The 16339-nt window shown below is 50.8% G+C and overlaps 1 protein-coding gene across 2 annotated transcripts in view; it reads right to left on the reverse strand.

Annotated features, from left to right (window-relative positions):
* Positions 1 to 11000: 11000 nt before the first annotated feature.
* HDLBP (high density lipoprotein binding protein) overlaps positions 11001 to 16339 on the reverse strand; it is an 86714-nt gene continuing 81375 nt past the window's right edge. For both annotated transcript variants that reach the window (XM_027876102.1, XM_027876103.1), the window contains exons 25-28: positions 15341 to 15526; positions 14717 to 14833; positions 13978 to 14106; positions 11001 to 13575 (exon numbers count right to left, since the gene is read on the reverse strand). In XM_027876102.1, coding sequence (XP_027731903.1) covers positions 13489 to 13575; positions 13978 to 14106; positions 14717 to 14833; positions 15341 to 15526 — 519 coding nt within the window. In that variant the 3' untranslated portion in view covers positions 11001 to 13488. The remainder of the gene's footprint in view (positions 13576 to 13977; positions 14107 to 14716; positions 14834 to 15340; positions 15527 to 16339) is intronic.

Consider the following 16339-nt stretch of genomic DNA (forward strand, 5'->3'; position numbering starts at 1 on the left):
CCTATGACTTCCCTTGCCAATGCTTTGATAAAGTTTGTATTCATCATCATTTTTGTGGCCACCTGCCTGCTCGCACTGCTGTTTGCCCTCCTTAATAAGTGGCTTGAGATGCATCTTGACGCCCACAAGTTCATCTGCCCTGTGGCAGAAAAAGCCCACAGCATTGGCATCTGGTTTTGTCTCCTGCAGGCTACGAACCATTTGGCTGTCTTCAGTAATGTGAGTAGCTTTGGGGTCTGAGGACTGAGGGGAATGGCTCCAAGTGGAGAGAGTCAGGGGATGAGAGGAAAGAGGCTCCAGATCAACTCTTGTGATGAGCTGTGACAGAGGTCAGGGAATGGATCTCTTAGAGGATGTGGAGGGTAGGAAAGGCATGAGAGTGATTCCTCTGGTGAACCGGACACTTAACTCTGTACCCTGGGGCAACCAAGGGCTGCTCATTGGACCATAGGTTCACAAAGGGGCTGTGAGTAGCCTCAGGATGCTTTTGAGGATCTTCTGGTCTTTATATGGGAGAGGGAAGGTCCTTCTGTCTCAGTACTGATCCTGAGCTAACTCTCCATGCCCCTGCCTGGCTCTTTGCAGAACTAAATTAGGAGCAACAGTTTTGGTGAACTGGGCCCTCATGAATGAAAAAGTATTCATTAAGCACCTTCTAGAAGCCAGGCACTGTACTGCCTGTGCTAAGGGCTAGGGAACCAAAGAGAACAAGAGAAGGTCTGTGCCCTCCAGGAAGAGAAGATCTCACCCCGTCAGATGACCCTTCAACAGCGGACATGCCCTTGCACCCTTGGCCTGTGAGCTGCCCCTCCACGTGCTGGAAGTTTTCCCTTGGTGCCTCTAGACTCACGTCCCCCTCCTCTTCCAGAATGATGACCCATAAGCCACCTTCTGAACACAGCAGGAGTATGCTGCAGCTCACTGGCATCTGCCATCTGCCTCTCCTCACTGTCTTAGTCTAGCTTTGACAGACGACTGTGTCTGGAGCTGGGGTGCCTCCTGGCCTCTGGTCTCCCCCCACTCAATTCCAGCATCCGCTCAGCTGCCAAAGTGCTTTTTCTAAAGCTAAATCTGACCACACTCCTCCCTGGCACAATAAAATCCAGCAGCCAATCTCCAAATCTCCAGGATAAATAAAATCCTTGGCTTGGCACTGAAAGCTCTTCCCCACTCGGCCCCTTCCTGCCTCTTCCATATTCTTACACTTTAGCCCCTTCCATGGGGTGTGCTGGCCAACAGGACTTTTTATCTCCACCTCCTAGCACCCCTGGCTTCCTTCAAAACTTAGCTCAAGCAAATGCCACCCTCTACATGAAGCCTTTTTGTCTCTGTATCCCCAGCACCTGGCACAGGCCCTGTCCAAGAGCGGCCACCAAATAAATGCTTCCTGAATTATCCAAGATCCCCGAGGGAGGAGAGAAGCAGGATTGGGATTAGAACCCAGATCCTCCAACTCACCGTTCCCATCATGCCGCATCGTACAGGTGCTGGCCCTTGAGTTTGATAAGACACTCAGGGTTCTGCTGCCTTGAACAGTCTGAGGTGGACTGCAAACAAAACCCAAGGAGGAAAAGTGAAAAGGGATCCCTGTGACCTAGTGCAGTCTGAGTAGAGCAATCAGCCTCCGACGTGCGACGCCGCACATGGCTGAGCTTGAAGAACAGAAGTGTGACAGCACCAGCACGGGTGAGGCCAACTTGTGGAGAAGAAGCTGCGGGATAGAAAGGGCCTGTAGCCTTTGCCCGAAGCCTGAAAGCAGGGGAGATGTCTCAGGGCCCGTGGCCGGGATGCTGCTGCATTCCTTCCAGGCCCTCCTTTTCACCTTCACCTCGGACTTCCTGCAAATGACCCATTACCAGCACACCCATTCTAACGACCTCCGTGGGTACATCCGCTTTACCCTGGCCTGGGCCCCCAAGGCTTTTGTTTCCAAATACGACGACACATGCAGGTGAGACAAGTTTGGGGCACGCTTTGCGTCTTCACTGGGGTAGCGTTGGCTCCTGTTTGGTCTTGAAGAAGCAGCCTAGATGTAACACAGAAAGGAGGGAAGGACTCTGGGCAACCTTTAATTACTCCTTCCTCCTCCGTGATTCCAGAAGTCACTCCTCTGACTTGGAAAGGAGGTTCCCCTCTACAGCTGACTTCCTCCGCCTCCATTTTTCTCTTGGATGTACTCATTTGTCTCTGTTGTCTCCTCTCCCTTCATTAGAAGGCAAGCACCTTGAGGGCAGGGATTGTTTTTTGCTTTTAAAAAAATCTCTCCAGTACTTAGTACAATGGTTGGCACATAGCAAAGACACAATAAATTGGGGGTCGGTTGGATTCCTCTAGAGATTTTGTTACCAGATGGAAAGCATGAAGAGACAGATATGGCATAGGTCGATGTAGCATCGTCTCAGTGACCACCAAACTGCATTCTGCCCATCTGGCCCCAGCTGGAATGCTGTGTTCAGTTTGGGGATAAAGAGAACCCAGAGGCACATGACCAGAAAGGTGAAGGGCCTGGATACCCTCCCATGTGAAGATTGGTTAAGGCCGGATGTTACAATGGCAGGTCAAGTCAGAAAGGCCTGAATTCAAATCTTGCCTCAGACCCATACTAGGTATGTGTCATGGAAAGGGAAACTCGCTTAGCCATTCCCATCCTCAGATTTCTCACCTGTAAAATAAGGGGTGTCGGATTTGGAGTCCGGATAACTCATCTTCCTGAGTTCAAACCTAGTGTCACACTTTCTATCTGTGTGACCCTGGGCAAGTCACTTAACCCTGTTTGCCTCAGTTTCCTCATCTGTCAAATGAGCTGGAGAAGGAAATGACAAGGATCTTTGCCAAGAAAACCCCAAATGGGGTCTTGAAGAGTCAGACATGACTGAAAAACAATCAAACAACAACAAAAATAAGGGGTTTGGACCAGATGCCTCAAAGATCCCTTTTAGTTTTAAATGTGTCATCCCCTGCATCGAGGATGTTTGGTCTGGAGGAGACAAAACTCAGGGATGATCCGATAGCTGTCCCTCTTTGCAGCCAGCAAGCATTCATCAAGCCCCTACTACATGCCAGGCGCTGTTCTGGGTGTATACAAAGTGAGGCCAAAACAGGATCCCCGCTCTCAAAGGGCTCACATTCTAACGGGGAGACATCCTGCCAACCACCGTGTACAAAAAGCAGTCAGGGATGAGATTCTGGACTCGTTCTGTTTTACAGGACTGAAATATAAGCTGCAAACAAGGGTATCAGGAAGCCCTCCCCACATCAGAGCCATCCGTGATTAGAGGAGAATGGGGGTGGTTGGGTCCCCACTCAATGGAGGTCTTGGAGCCAAAGCCGGATGACACATCTCACACACATTGCGGTGGGGACCGAGCGATTGATGGTGGCTATGGGCTGGACCAGCTCCTCTCATGGCCCAGGAGCCGTTTAAAATCAAACAAAACCTGGCCCCTAGGGCTTTCTCACACGTCGGGAGCTCTTCTAGAAAACTAGCGATCGGCCTAACTCCAAGCCCTTCTGGAGCCCCCATCAGTGGAGGCAGACCTCGACTATTCTGCCCTGCCCAAACTGGGATCTTGGCTTCAGATACCATCTAGTCTAAACTCCTCACCTCACCGATGAGGAAGCTGAGGCCCAGAGAAGTTTAAGTGCCATCCTGTACGAATGTCTCTGTGAACCCCTGCCCCAGGTGCCACATTTGGCTTCCTCATCCTCACTGTCCCCTTTCTTTGCTTCTTTATATCAAATGAGATGAGGAATGGGAAGTGCTTCATGAACCTCTAAGGACTGCACCAACATAACTTGTCACTGCCATTTGCTTTTGAGGTATCGAGCTTTCAGAGAAGATGGTCAGCATTCTTTTCTTTTCTGGAACCTTCTGGCCATCTGTCTGGCCTTTAACATTGTGTTTGAGGTACCACCTGTCACCCGCCACTAGCCTTGGCCGCTGGGGTCTTTCCTGCCCTGGCCCCTCCCCAGGCATCCGGCCGCAGCCTCTCAGACCGAGCCCTGCTGCCCTTACGGCTCATGGAGCATGGCCTTCCTCCTGCCCCTGCCATGCAGAACCTGGGGGGACGGAGCCCTTTTCTCCACCCCATCCTTTCATCCTCCTCAGCCTGGCCTCCTCACTTCCAACCTGTGCTTTGCCCAATAGCACGTCATCTTCTCTGCAGCCCGGCGATCCATGTCATGGTGCCCGATATCCCAGAATCAGTGGAAATCAAAGTGAAGCAGGAATGCTACCTAGCCAAGCTAGCCTTGGCTGACTGCAAGGTGACTCACGGGACTGAGCCCTTCCCCGGCAGCACCCTCAGTCCTGTGGCTCTCCTGGCCTAGACATGGCAGTGGGTGCCCAGAGACGAGGAGGGGTCTTTAACCCTCCTGGGCCACCCTGTAGAGACTGTTGTGCTTTTCCTGATGACCCTCCCCTCTCCAGGGAGGAAGGTGGCAGCTAAACTCTTCATACAGTGGGTGCTGGAGAAAGCCCTGGGTTTGAATCCCGCCTCGGGCACCTCCTAACTGGGTGAGCCTAGGGCAGGTTTCACTTCATCTTAGCCCGGGTTTCATCTGCAAAACGAGGGGGGTTGACTGTGTTGTAAGGTCCCTTCCAAATCTCCATCTGCGATCCTCCTCCTCACCTGCCAGGGCACAGGGCGTTTGGGCCCGCTAGGGCCAGCTCCCCTCCCCACCCCGAGGGTGCCTTCTAGCTGAGGCCACACCCTTCTTCAAGACCGGCTGACAGGCCCAATGCTGTAAGCTTTGCAGAACTTCCTTCCTTACGTTCTCTGACCTGATCCTTGACGTGAGAAAAGCGTTCATTTTGTTGGGGTTTTTCATGATTTTTGAAGATAAAAGAGTCCTGTCCACACTCAGAACTTAGAGACAGAAAAAGGCTCAGCTTTCACCTGTGCCTCTGTCAGCACCCACGGACATCCAGGGCAGAGGGCATCTCACATTGTCTCCACCTGCCTTTGGGGGAGGGAAGAGTCCGGGGATCATTTTATTCCCATTTCACAGACAAGGAAGAAAAATCAGGGACTGCTCCAAGTCCTAGTTAGTGAGTGTCCTTCAGGGGACCCAGGTTCCAATTCCGCCTTGGCTGCTCACTAGTTGTGTGACCTTGAGCAAGTCCCCTCACTTTTCTGAACCTCAGTTTCCCCTCCCCCCATAGTCTTGATGGCCTGAGGCTCCTTCTAGGCCTCAGTGGATGATTCCATGACTGTTCCATGTATCAGAGCTAGGATCTAGACCACCGGTGCCTAGACCATTACTACCCAACCATTTCCACTGAGGGACACATTAAAACTTGGTAAAGGAGAGGAAGGAAACCCCAGAACATTCCAAGACACCGAGGATCTCTTTTCAACTGGCCTATAGCTTGTAGATTCTGTTTTCTCTCTGGGCCCTTTTGATTTTTAATTGGGACATTTGTCCTTTTCCAATCTTGTGGCAGCTCTCATGTTTTCCAGAGTTTTTCAACCACCACCAACAGTGTCTCAGCAATCAGAGGCAGCTCATAGAATGTTGAACTTGGCAGTTGGGAAGACCCGAGTTCAAATCCAACCCCAAACACTTACTAGCTTTGTGACCCCAGGTAAACCACATAACCTGCCGGCATCAGCCTCCTCATCTGTAAGATGACGACATTAATAGCACCCACTTCCCATGGTTTTCACGAGGATCAGATGAGATCCTATTTATAAGGTGCTTTGCAAGCCTTAAAGCACTCTGGGAATGTTTGCTGCTGTCATTTCAGTCCCCTGACATGGTGTTCATGGAGGCAACGTGACTTGAATCCATCAGGGCAACACGGCCATCTCTTCACGTCTCCTTCCTTATCTTGGTTACCCATTTCCTGCTAGCCAGTCCTGTCATTTCCAATGGGACAGACATTTCTCTGCACTGGCAGAGAAGAGAAAGAAAATCATCGTGCTGTCCTGCCTTCATTCCCTTGGAATGGCCCAACCCATCCCAAGCAAATCATCTCCTCTTTCTCCAATAGACCAAAGAAAACACTCTTATTTTTCTTTCTCTTCAGAATTTAATTCTTCAGCACCTCCCACCTTTCCTTGGCCAATTCCCCTGCAGAATTTTAGTCCATGGGATGGATGTTACCTACCCTTTCCTTTGAGCCTTTTGAAATCTAAAATCCAGGGTGCAAGTTAGACCACATCTAACTGAATTTCCTCTATTACAAACTCTAGGAAGAAATGGCACTCCCCAAGACACTTCCCATCATGTCTTCACCAGGAGTCACTCCCTCCATTTAGTGAGAATCAGACCCAGAATAAAAGTGACCCCTGTGGGTTCCTTCACTTTTTGAAGGTGATTGTAATTAAGGAAAATTGGGAAGCTATTAAACGCTCTGCTTTTGGTAGAAAGTGCGCTCCAGCAGATGTCTGGATGACTGAACCCTGCCCCACCACCACGCTACTACAGCATGTCTGGATGACTGAAGGCCCCCATCCCTACCACATGCCTGTGTGCCAGGCTTATGATCTGCCTCCCAAACTCACCTATTTCCTCTCTCTGTTCAAGTGGTTTGTAGTATCTGCCAATTGCAAAGCCATTTGCTTCTCCCTTTACTGACCTTACCCAAGCATTCCCTATCAGATTCCACAAGAGTATACCTCAAGATACAAATCTGATGTCCCACATCCAGTCCTTCTTTCACCCGTCCTACTTCTTTTCGATGAGGTACACCCATCCAAAACCGAGTTCCAGACCTTCATTCATCCCACCAAGTCTTCTCCATAGCCCCGAGTTCAAATGTCGCTCCTTGAGTTTGCTACCTAAACTTGGGGCATTTTCACAGACTTCCAGGCCAGGGGTTTTATCTCCTGTGAACATCTGGGTGTCTCAGCTGCCACCGTCACTTCATGTCACTGTCCTTCATGGTATTTAACTTGGGAAATATGTACCAGTTTAAAGACCTTTTCATTCAATTTGCAAGATTATCAGCTGAGACTGGGTGGGGTGAAGTCCATGATAAGAATGGGGCTTTGGAAAGGTAGGCCTTATGACCAGCCTTCGTTAGGGGAACTCCATCCCTGGCCAGGAATCTGCCATCCCTGGATTTCAGGCTCTGGTCCCAAAGTTCAAATCCCATTCTCCGACATCATTACTTTCTTAGCTAGCTGTTCATCATCTTCATCAATCCTTGTTTTCAATGAATGACAGGAAAAAGAGGGGTGAGGGGAGAGAAGGAATAAGCATTTATTATGCATCTATTATGTGCTAGGCCCTGTGTTAAATGCTTTACAAATATCATCTCATTTGAAAACACAGCTCACATCTCCCTGGTCTTCAGTTTCTTGTCCAAGACTTCTTTAACTTTAGCAATAATTTTCAGGTTCTTGGCAGTGTCATTTGGGCCCACGAGCCAAGAACCAGAAGTAGGAAGCCGTCATCCCTTCTGATGAGTGCTGGGAGGTTCTGTTAAGTCTTCCGTATAGGCCCCAGGAACTGAACAGGCCCTCTTGAGGGAGTCATCTACATTGATTACTTCTAACTTCTTGCTCGGTCCCTTACCGGATGACCCATCACCTGAGGGCTGCCCAGGGTCTACGGTATCACTCTTGGGGCAAGGAGCCATGACTCTGTCCTTGGAGCATCCTTCCTTTCCCTTTTCTCCTCTTGTGAACCTTCTTCTCCTCTGCCCAGCCCCCTCCTCAGCCTTCGGTCCACTATTTTCTCTCGTTTTAGTCTCACTTCTATTCCCGGTGGGAATATCCAGCTGTCCCTGATCACCTGGAACGTGGAGTCAACTCCATACTCCTTCATCCCTCTCCTCTAGGAGGGAATTCAGTCTATACCTGAACACCGACAAGTCACTCAGCTGTGGGAGAAATACGAATACAAATACAAATGGCTGAAGCAAGTCACCGCACAATCACACCTACCCTCCATGCTAGCTGAGATTTTTTTTTTTTAAAGAACTGACTTAAAACTCTTGGTCACTTACACAACCTCCCCTTCCACTGTGCACCAACCTACCTGTTTCACCAATTGCCCCCCCCATTCACTCTATCAATTTGCTTAATTCTCCAATTATTCCTTAATTGCTTACCTGATCTATTACTTTCTTTTTGTCATTCCTTGATCCTGCCCCTTCCCTTCAACTTTCCTTCACAGAAGCGAGAATTACAGCCTATGCCTACACCAAGAGCGGGCCTAGAGATAACATGGCTTTTACCGTTTCCACAATTTCTCCCAAATTCAGGTTCTGACCTTTACAAGTCCAAACCTCTCCAAGCTAGAAGGAGAAGGATGAGGAAACTGAGGCTCAGACTATAAGCACTTCTATAAATTGCCTCCTTCCTCTGGCCATCAAGGCAAAGAGCAGTGGAGTCAAATCCTTTCTCTATCTAACATGAGCTACAAATCCTTTAACCATAAGCCTCAGTTTCTTTACTTGTAAAGTGACGGGACTGAACTAGGGTTAGCTCCCTTCCAGCCCATACCACAGAGATCAAACATTCATATCCCTTCTTCTCCTCCCTGGGGGAAGATGCTGACGCCACCCAATAGGATTCAAGCAATCAAACCCAAAGAATACCCAAGCTGGCAGCACAAACATTTGGCTGACTGTGGTCACACTTGTTCCAGTAAAGGTGGCTAGGGACAAAAAGAAAAGTATGTCGAAAAGTCCCCCCCCCCAAAAAAAAAGAATGAGCAATGTTTCATTGTTAGTATTATTTTAGTAAGTCAATACGGGCTAAGTAGGTTTTCTCCTTTCTCCTTTGACCTCTTCCTTGAGACGGATTCTCTTTGGGACAAACCAGGCCAAAGATCAAGAAATTAAATTGGAGTCTAAGGATCAGGAAAGCCAGTATCCATTCAACAAGCAGAAATGGCAATGAGCCTCGCCCGTGGCAAAGCCTTCAGGAGATGAGCTTGATCTGGAAACAAAACAAGGTCTCCCCTGACTTGATTTCAACGATCAAGGTCACCAATCAGGACACAGCCAGCCAAGGTGTGACATAGCATGGCGAGCTCCAACACTCAGAGGCTGCTGTCACTTGTAGTGACCTCTCCGAAAGTCAGGCTTGTTCAACCCCACTCCACACCAAGTACATGCTTTACTCATTCCCAGTCCCCTCTCCTCTCCAAAGCTCCTGATGGCCATCCAGAGTAGCAGAGGGCTCCCCAAGAGGGACAGTCACAAAGAGTCACACCTGCAGGGCTCTAAACCAAAGGAGCCGTACCACAATTCCATCTTGAAATACAAACAACATATCCCACTCAGGCATCCTGAGCATGATGGGAAGAAACAACAGCAACAGGGGCAGCGTATGGAAGCCCATCCACTCGTACAAATATCAGGTACCCTGAGGTCTCAGATAACCTCCCAAGGTCAGTACTGCTTGGGCCAGAGTCTCAGCTCCCTAGTTTCTGTTGGACAGCAGTCTATATGGGCCCCTGGGTTAGGAAATGCCAGTAGCAAGTGGGTCATAGAGAGCAGAGCCTGACCTTCCTTGGAGGAAGGTCAAACCATGTCTAACAAGGGATGCTCAGTCACTGTGACTCAGAAAGATCATCTGAAGCCTCTGCTCCTGCCTTTGTGTTTTCAAGTAGACAATGAAACTCAAAACCTTTTTTTTTCCTCAAATCAATTCTAGGGAAAAACAGGAACAATAGGCTTCCAGGGTTTTCTAAGCAAGGTAAGGGGGTTGTTTTTAAACATATTTTGTGCAAACTTAAATTTCAAGTAAGTGACTAAAGATCACCAACCAATGGAACCAGGTTCCTGTGGCCCCCTAGAGTGCTGGGCCTGGAGAAGTCCTGGGGCCCACCGGCCAGGACCAGCAGCTGACCTGGGGTTAGAGGAAGCACAGCCAGCTAGCTGTAGGACACGGCAGGGCATGCCTCGAATACATTTCTAACCAACGGTGCAGCAGCACTCATTCAAGAAGACCCAGGCCTTTCCCCAAATGTGACATTTAAGATTCTTAGTAACAGTGGACATTTGTACACATCTCACTTTCTGCACATTCTCTCACTCCTTCCTTCCATAAAGTCTTGATCAGGGGATCGTGTCATTTCACAGATGAGGAAAACGAGGCTCCAACGTGCCCCTGAGGGCCACATGGCCAGCCTGAATTCAGAGCCAGCTCTTTCCAGACTTCATATCTCGCCATAATGTTTCTATACTGAGCACACCTAGGTCCAAATTTCAGATATCCAAATTTTCAACTGAAAAGTGAGCTGGGAGCCAGGTGTGAAGTCTTGCCTTCACACGTAATGGCCATGTGACCTCTCACGTCCGGCTCCAAGTCAGCAATGACATGTAGTGGAAGACTCCTCCGGGGCTCCGCCTACAAAGACACTTCCAGGTCCAGACCCTAGCCACCCCCAAATAATCATGCCCTCCCAACTCCCTGGAGCGAGGGGCCCAGCGGGGAGCACGCAGACCCCTTTTCCAGACATCTGTCCCAAGGCGAGGACAGGCTTCTACTTTCACTCAAGTCTTTGCCAGGGGGTCATTACCCACTGCTGCATCACGGACTCCACAAACAGTCTCAGGAAACTGATGAACCCTTTCTCAGAATCCTATTTTCAAATGTGTAAAATGCATAGGATTACAAAGAAAATCAACTATACAGAAACAGTCAATTAAAAAAACTCATTCAAGGACTCAGGGTCGCTACAAAAGTTAACATTAATATAGTGCTTACTCTGCCATGCACTGTGCTAAGTGCTTTAGTTATTATTAGGCCCTCACAACGACCCTGGGAGGAAGGTGCCCGTGTTACCCCTATTTAACAGATGAGAAAACTGAGGCAAACAGTCAAAATGACTTGGCTGGACTTACACTCGGGTCTGACCGATTCCAGCTACCCCTTCTCTACAATCCCTTGAGCCAGTCATAGTAGGTACTACAATTAATATTTATATTGCACTTTAAATGTATTTTCTCATTAAGGACCAAGAAATAGGTCCAAGACCTTTCCCTCCCCTGCCCCACCCTAAGCGGCTTTAAAAAAAAAAATCTCATGCACACTAAAAACTGTTTCAGGTTTTATTTCAGAATTTATAAAATTCCAGTGTCATCCATATTCATGAGCCTTTTTACACGTTTGCATATAATCTCCAAATTCCAAAGTTAAGGCCAAGGGATCGTTGCCATGGAAACATAGGATATGGAAGACATTAAAAATGAGGAATGGGACAGACAATCCCCCTCCCCCTGCCCAGGATGCAGTTACTACACATGGGGGACAGTGAGGAGACAAAGTACTAGGTACAATCATTTCATGACCTTTATTTTTAAAAGGGTGGGGTGGGGGCAAGCCCCAAGAATTTGGAAGGGGCTTACAAATAGGCTGCTAGGAATCAAACTAGCATCTAAGACATTTAGCAGTTAATGGAGATGTGCAAAAGGTTTGCAAGAGTATTTCACTGACTTGGGGAGGGGGTGATGGTTGTGCATGACGGACCATGACAAGAATCAAGGGGGGGACGGGGTGCAAAGAGGATTGAGGGAAGGGCAACAGGAAAGGTTTTGAAACACTTGTAGCTGGAAGAGAAGGGGGGAAACAGGGCAACAGACCACCCCCCTCCTCCCCAGGGTACCTTAGAGATACAGGGACGCCACTTTCTGCGAGATCCGAGTCTGGCTTCCCCTTAACAATAAGCTCTACCTTCAGGTGGGGACCCTTATCTCACTCCTCCCCCGTTCAGCACGCCTACCAATAAGCATGCTCAAGCCAGCTTCTAACCAAGGGAATTTTGCCAGAGCAACTCCAGGCTAAGGGCTATTATGAAACTCTTGAGAGACACCTACGGAAAGGGATGCCTAAGCAAGCTTCTGCCGACACTTCACAAGAAGCAGGGAAGGTCCTGAGGAAAGAGGAGCCTGTCCCAGGGGCAGAGCGGCTCTCTAGACCTCCTGGAGGTCAGAGGCAGGGGATGGACGGAGCCTCCCAGGCCCCTCCCCTCCTACACCAAGCCCACAAATGAGACTGCTCGAGCAGACCCACTAAGGGCAAGGGCTTGGCACGAGGGTTCTGGGAGAGCCACTCCCTCTGCCACGGCCTGGCGGTCCAGGTACAGAGTGCAGGCTTAGCCAGCGGACACCCACAGAGCTGGACAACAGAGCCTCTGAAGACGGGAAGATCCTCTCTCAGCACCCATTCCTCATGGTCGCCATTTTGCCTCGCCCCTCCGGTCCGAGGGGAGCCGATTAACGGCTTCAGCATCCCACCCCCCAACCTGAAAAGGTCCCAAGAGCTACGTCTCCCCCAGCCACCCAGCACGGCCAGGGGATCCCCAAGGACTCGAGAACGGCCCCAGACACAGGCCACCGAAAAGGCCCCTCAAGAGCAGCCCCCCACTGCTCACGGGGTGGAGGGAAGGGCCTGTTATCTACTGTGGGGAGCAGAGCGTTCAGTCGTGAATGCCAGGGCCAACAAAAAGAATGACAAACTTAGAGTCTAAATCAAGAGGCCAGGTGCAGGAGACCACTACCGCCCTGGCTGTTGAGGTAGAAAGAAGGTAACTGTAAATAGTGTTGGTTTTGTTTCGGGGGTAGGGGGCAGGATTGGAGGAGATGAAGAGGGAAGAAAGAAAGAAAAAGGACAGAGCCGTTCTTCGTCCAGGCTGTCCAAACTCGCCCCCTCCCCGTGCTGTGTCCTAAGGCATACACATCGTCCACAAAGCAAGGTCTATCCCGGTAATACTGTCATCAAGACGGGCTGACTTCTAAAGGGAAGAACAAGGGGAAGGGACCATGAACTGGTCTGTCTTACGCGGGGAGGCCGCTGTTTGGGTGCTGTGTCTGTGGAGTCTGGGTGGTCTCGGCCCAGCCCCAGGCCGGCTAACTGAGTGGACATCCATCCCCGGGGCCTCTCTGGGCCCTTCTGCCATTACTGCTCGTCATTCCAAATCCTCCTCGTCCACGTCTGACTCTCTCCCCGTTCTACATCCTGCGCTAAGTGGTCTTTTGGGCAGATGGCAGAAAACAGATGGTGCTCTACCAAAGGAAGGCCTGGGATAAAACAATCACCAAAAACAAACCCAAAAGTGGAAGGGCTGGGGAAAGGAAGAGGGCAAACATTTTGGCTTTCATAAAGTCAAGGAAATTTATTTCCTGAGGTCATGACACAGGAAGTAGACTCCTCGCCACAGTTGGGGAGATCTCATAATGAAGGTTAGAGTGCTTAATGACATGCTGAGTGGACCATGAAGCTTAGAAAGTCTCAATTACTTTATTATGAAGCATTTCACTTGTGTTTTTAGTGTTTAAAACAGTGGAAAGCCTGTCCCAGAGTGGAGATGTCAAGGAACAGATCCTGAGTGCACACTGGACGCACGCAGGAGCCAGCACTCCAGGCTTCACTAGGAGACCTTGTCAGGGTGGGTGGGGGCGGAGGCGGGGGCGGGAAGGGGACACACAATTTACATGGGATCCAGCCGCTGGGTCAGATTAAGACACAGTATCTGTGATGGGGCAGTTTCAGGTTGGCAGCTGGAGAGGTTTCTCCGTTCTGATCATTATCGTTTGGGGCCCCAGGGGAGAGTCTTAGGGGCTACCTGAGCCCCAAAGCTTGGAAAATCTTCAGAGCTGCTCATGTCAGGAGCCTACAGAGAAAACAACGGGACAAACTGAATCACTGAGAGCTCACATCCACTCTGTGCACAGCAGGGTCTCCACGTGGCGCCTACTGACTATTCCCAGAGAAAGAAAATGACCCACTTGCACCCAAAGGAAGCAGTGGCAAGGGAATGACAAAGCCCTGTAAAGGGGGTGCCCAATGACGGCCCCTTCCCCTTTCAGAGAGAAGAGAAGCGATGCCCACCCCCAACCCCCCCTCGGGGCCCAGCTTCGGCACCGCAGTGCGGGGTGCACTCTGGTCAGTTAGACCAGGCCCCTCACGGCTCAAGGGCCGCTGCGCGGCTGTCATCTGGACGTACACAAGGTGCCCGGCGAGGCCCGGCCCCGAGAACGATGGGAGCTGGACAGAAACGTGCAGAGGTGCTTACCTTCTCGCTGCTGCCCGCGGCCCAGGGGGCATCCCTCACCACAAAGCCCTTGGATGGCGCCTTGGCCTCCTCATGGGCAGGGGGCTTCATGTACGCCTGCAGAGCCTCTGAGTCCACCACATCAGCCAGCTGCCAGGCCAGAATGAAAGGAAATTCCGGGATGTGGGAGCCACACAGGCAGAATTCTGCCCATGCGGTCTCTGGAGGGTCCTCCCTCCCACATCTTCCTGGTCTGAAGCTTCCTCTAGCTAACGGACACCACCAAACCTCCAACCCTTCCTGCGATGGACACAACACACATCTTCTCATGACTATGACCACGTCCTCAAGAGGACCGGGGTCTGGCTGGTGTTTAGCATCTGTCGGTGCCACCCGGATCAGCTGTGGACCCTGGGCACTCAATCGTGGTCCTGGTGGCTGACACCGGGACAGCCCTTCATCTCACTGTATCCTCCCAATGCGCTCTGAGAAAAATGGTGTAAGGCACCATCATGCCCAGTTTACAGATAGGGAAAATGGGGCACAAGTCAGAAGGACAAAGTGAAAAACCATGGAGTCAATCAAGGGCAGGGGGCTGGCTACTAGGATGGAGAATGCGACGACTGTTTAGGGCTAACCCTTGGGTTGTGACAAAAGCGGGCCCTGCCCAAGTGAGAAAGGAAGGTGCCAGGATGGGACTGGCATCCAGGCCACGCCACACCCCCCGTCCAAAACCCTCGCCCACTGGCCAGACACTCACGTATTCCTCCTCTAAGTTGAGGATGTGATCGATGGCTTCCTCCACGTTATCAGGGAGTCCGGTCACAGTCACACAGTTAGGGTCAGGGGCTCCACTCTGTGGGAAACGGATGTCTACCTGCAGGAGAGACGCAGCTGAGCCCAAGGAATCTACCTCGCTAATTCCTGATCCCCTCAAGGTCCAGCTGCGACCTTGGCTGGTGTCTTGAGGAAAGTTTCCACAGTGACTCCAATGAAAGATCAATCCCCTGGGCATGTCAATTAGTTCTCAGGGAAAGGCCAGCTGTTTCCCATCTCAGGCAGCCAGTCCTCCCAGCACACTAAAGGGCAATCCAGCTGGGGTACACCGCACAACCCAGCCCTCTCTTCTGGGTCACACTTCCACCTTGGTCCCCTTGGTCCCAGAGACCATAACTTTAAATACAAAAGACATATGCAACCAGGGATGTCCACCGGCAACTACAAATAGGTCTGGCCTAACGTCAGGGGTGAAGGGCTCACGAGCAGACCCACTAGGAGAAGACAGAAGGGGGAATTTTAGGCAGAAGCAGCAGGCCTGGAAGTCAGGCAGCGGCTGTCATGCAGCGAGCCCATCCAAGCTGGCCCCTGTCCACACTGAACTCACTTTGAACTCGTCCATGATTTTGCGGATGGCCTTGCCCCGGGCCCCGATGATGCGGGCATGGACACGGTGGTCCAGGGAGACGTCCTCTGAAACCATCTGCTCCAGTTCTCCGACAATCTTCATGATGGCATCCCGAGCAGCTTCTGTATTCTTTTCGTACCCTGTGATAGTAATTTGGTCCTGCGCCTTGAAAGAGAACAGAAGCACCAAGATGAAAAGGGCTGTCTTGGGGGTCTCTAGAGAAGAGAAACTTCACTTCCAAATAAACTGACGCAGGTTTGCTGAATGTCCACCATATGCTGGGCAAAGCCAAGATCAGTTTAACAAAACAAGGCCCAGCATCCCAAATGATTACACTCTGATCAGGGAAAGAAGGGAACCAGTCAGTGTGGGGGGCTGGGGTAGATGGAGGGGTTCAGATTAGCAGGGACAAATAACGCAGGTGGTGGAACGAGCAAGGAGACCGGCGGAGTGCCTGGAGCAGGAAAGATCCATCGGAGTCCTGGGGAACCAAGGTGATAGAGGACAGAAATCCAACACAGGAGTCAGGACTTCCCAGAAATAGGCAACAGGGAGGCAGCAGCCCAAGTCCCTGAGCATGGAAGTGACATGAAGAAATGTGGCTTCAGGAAGATCGTTCTGACAGAAGTACGCAGAATTGAGGGGATGGGAGGGGGTTCAAGCACAGAAGCCAGCCAGAAGGCAGTTGTGAGGAGACATTCCAGGGCAGACAGGGAGAGGCCCCGCTGAGAGCCCGTGGGCAGAGGGCAGCTGCTCAGGGTGGGACAGAAACAGGGCACCAGTCAGGGAGCGCTAGAGTCCAAGGCAAGACACCCGTGGGGAGCAGGGCAGTTAGGGAAGAGGGACACAGGTGAATAGCTCCAGAAGGCAGCCAGGAGCTGGAACAAGGAAGGCCACGATCTGGACAAAGTCATGCAGCATAATCCTCATGTCAGGAAATGGGAAGAAAAGCCCCCAGCAAAGAGCAAGCAAGCAGTC

Source organism: Vombatus ursinus, unplaced genomic scaffold (genome assembly GCF_900497805.2).
Source record: "Vombatus ursinus unplaced genomic scaffold, bare-nosed wombat genome assembly UNPS02014810.1, whole genome shotgun sequence".
Classification (NCBI taxonomy): domain Eukaryota; kingdom Metazoa; phylum Chordata; class Mammalia; order Diprotodontia; family Vombatidae; genus Vombatus; species Vombatus ursinus.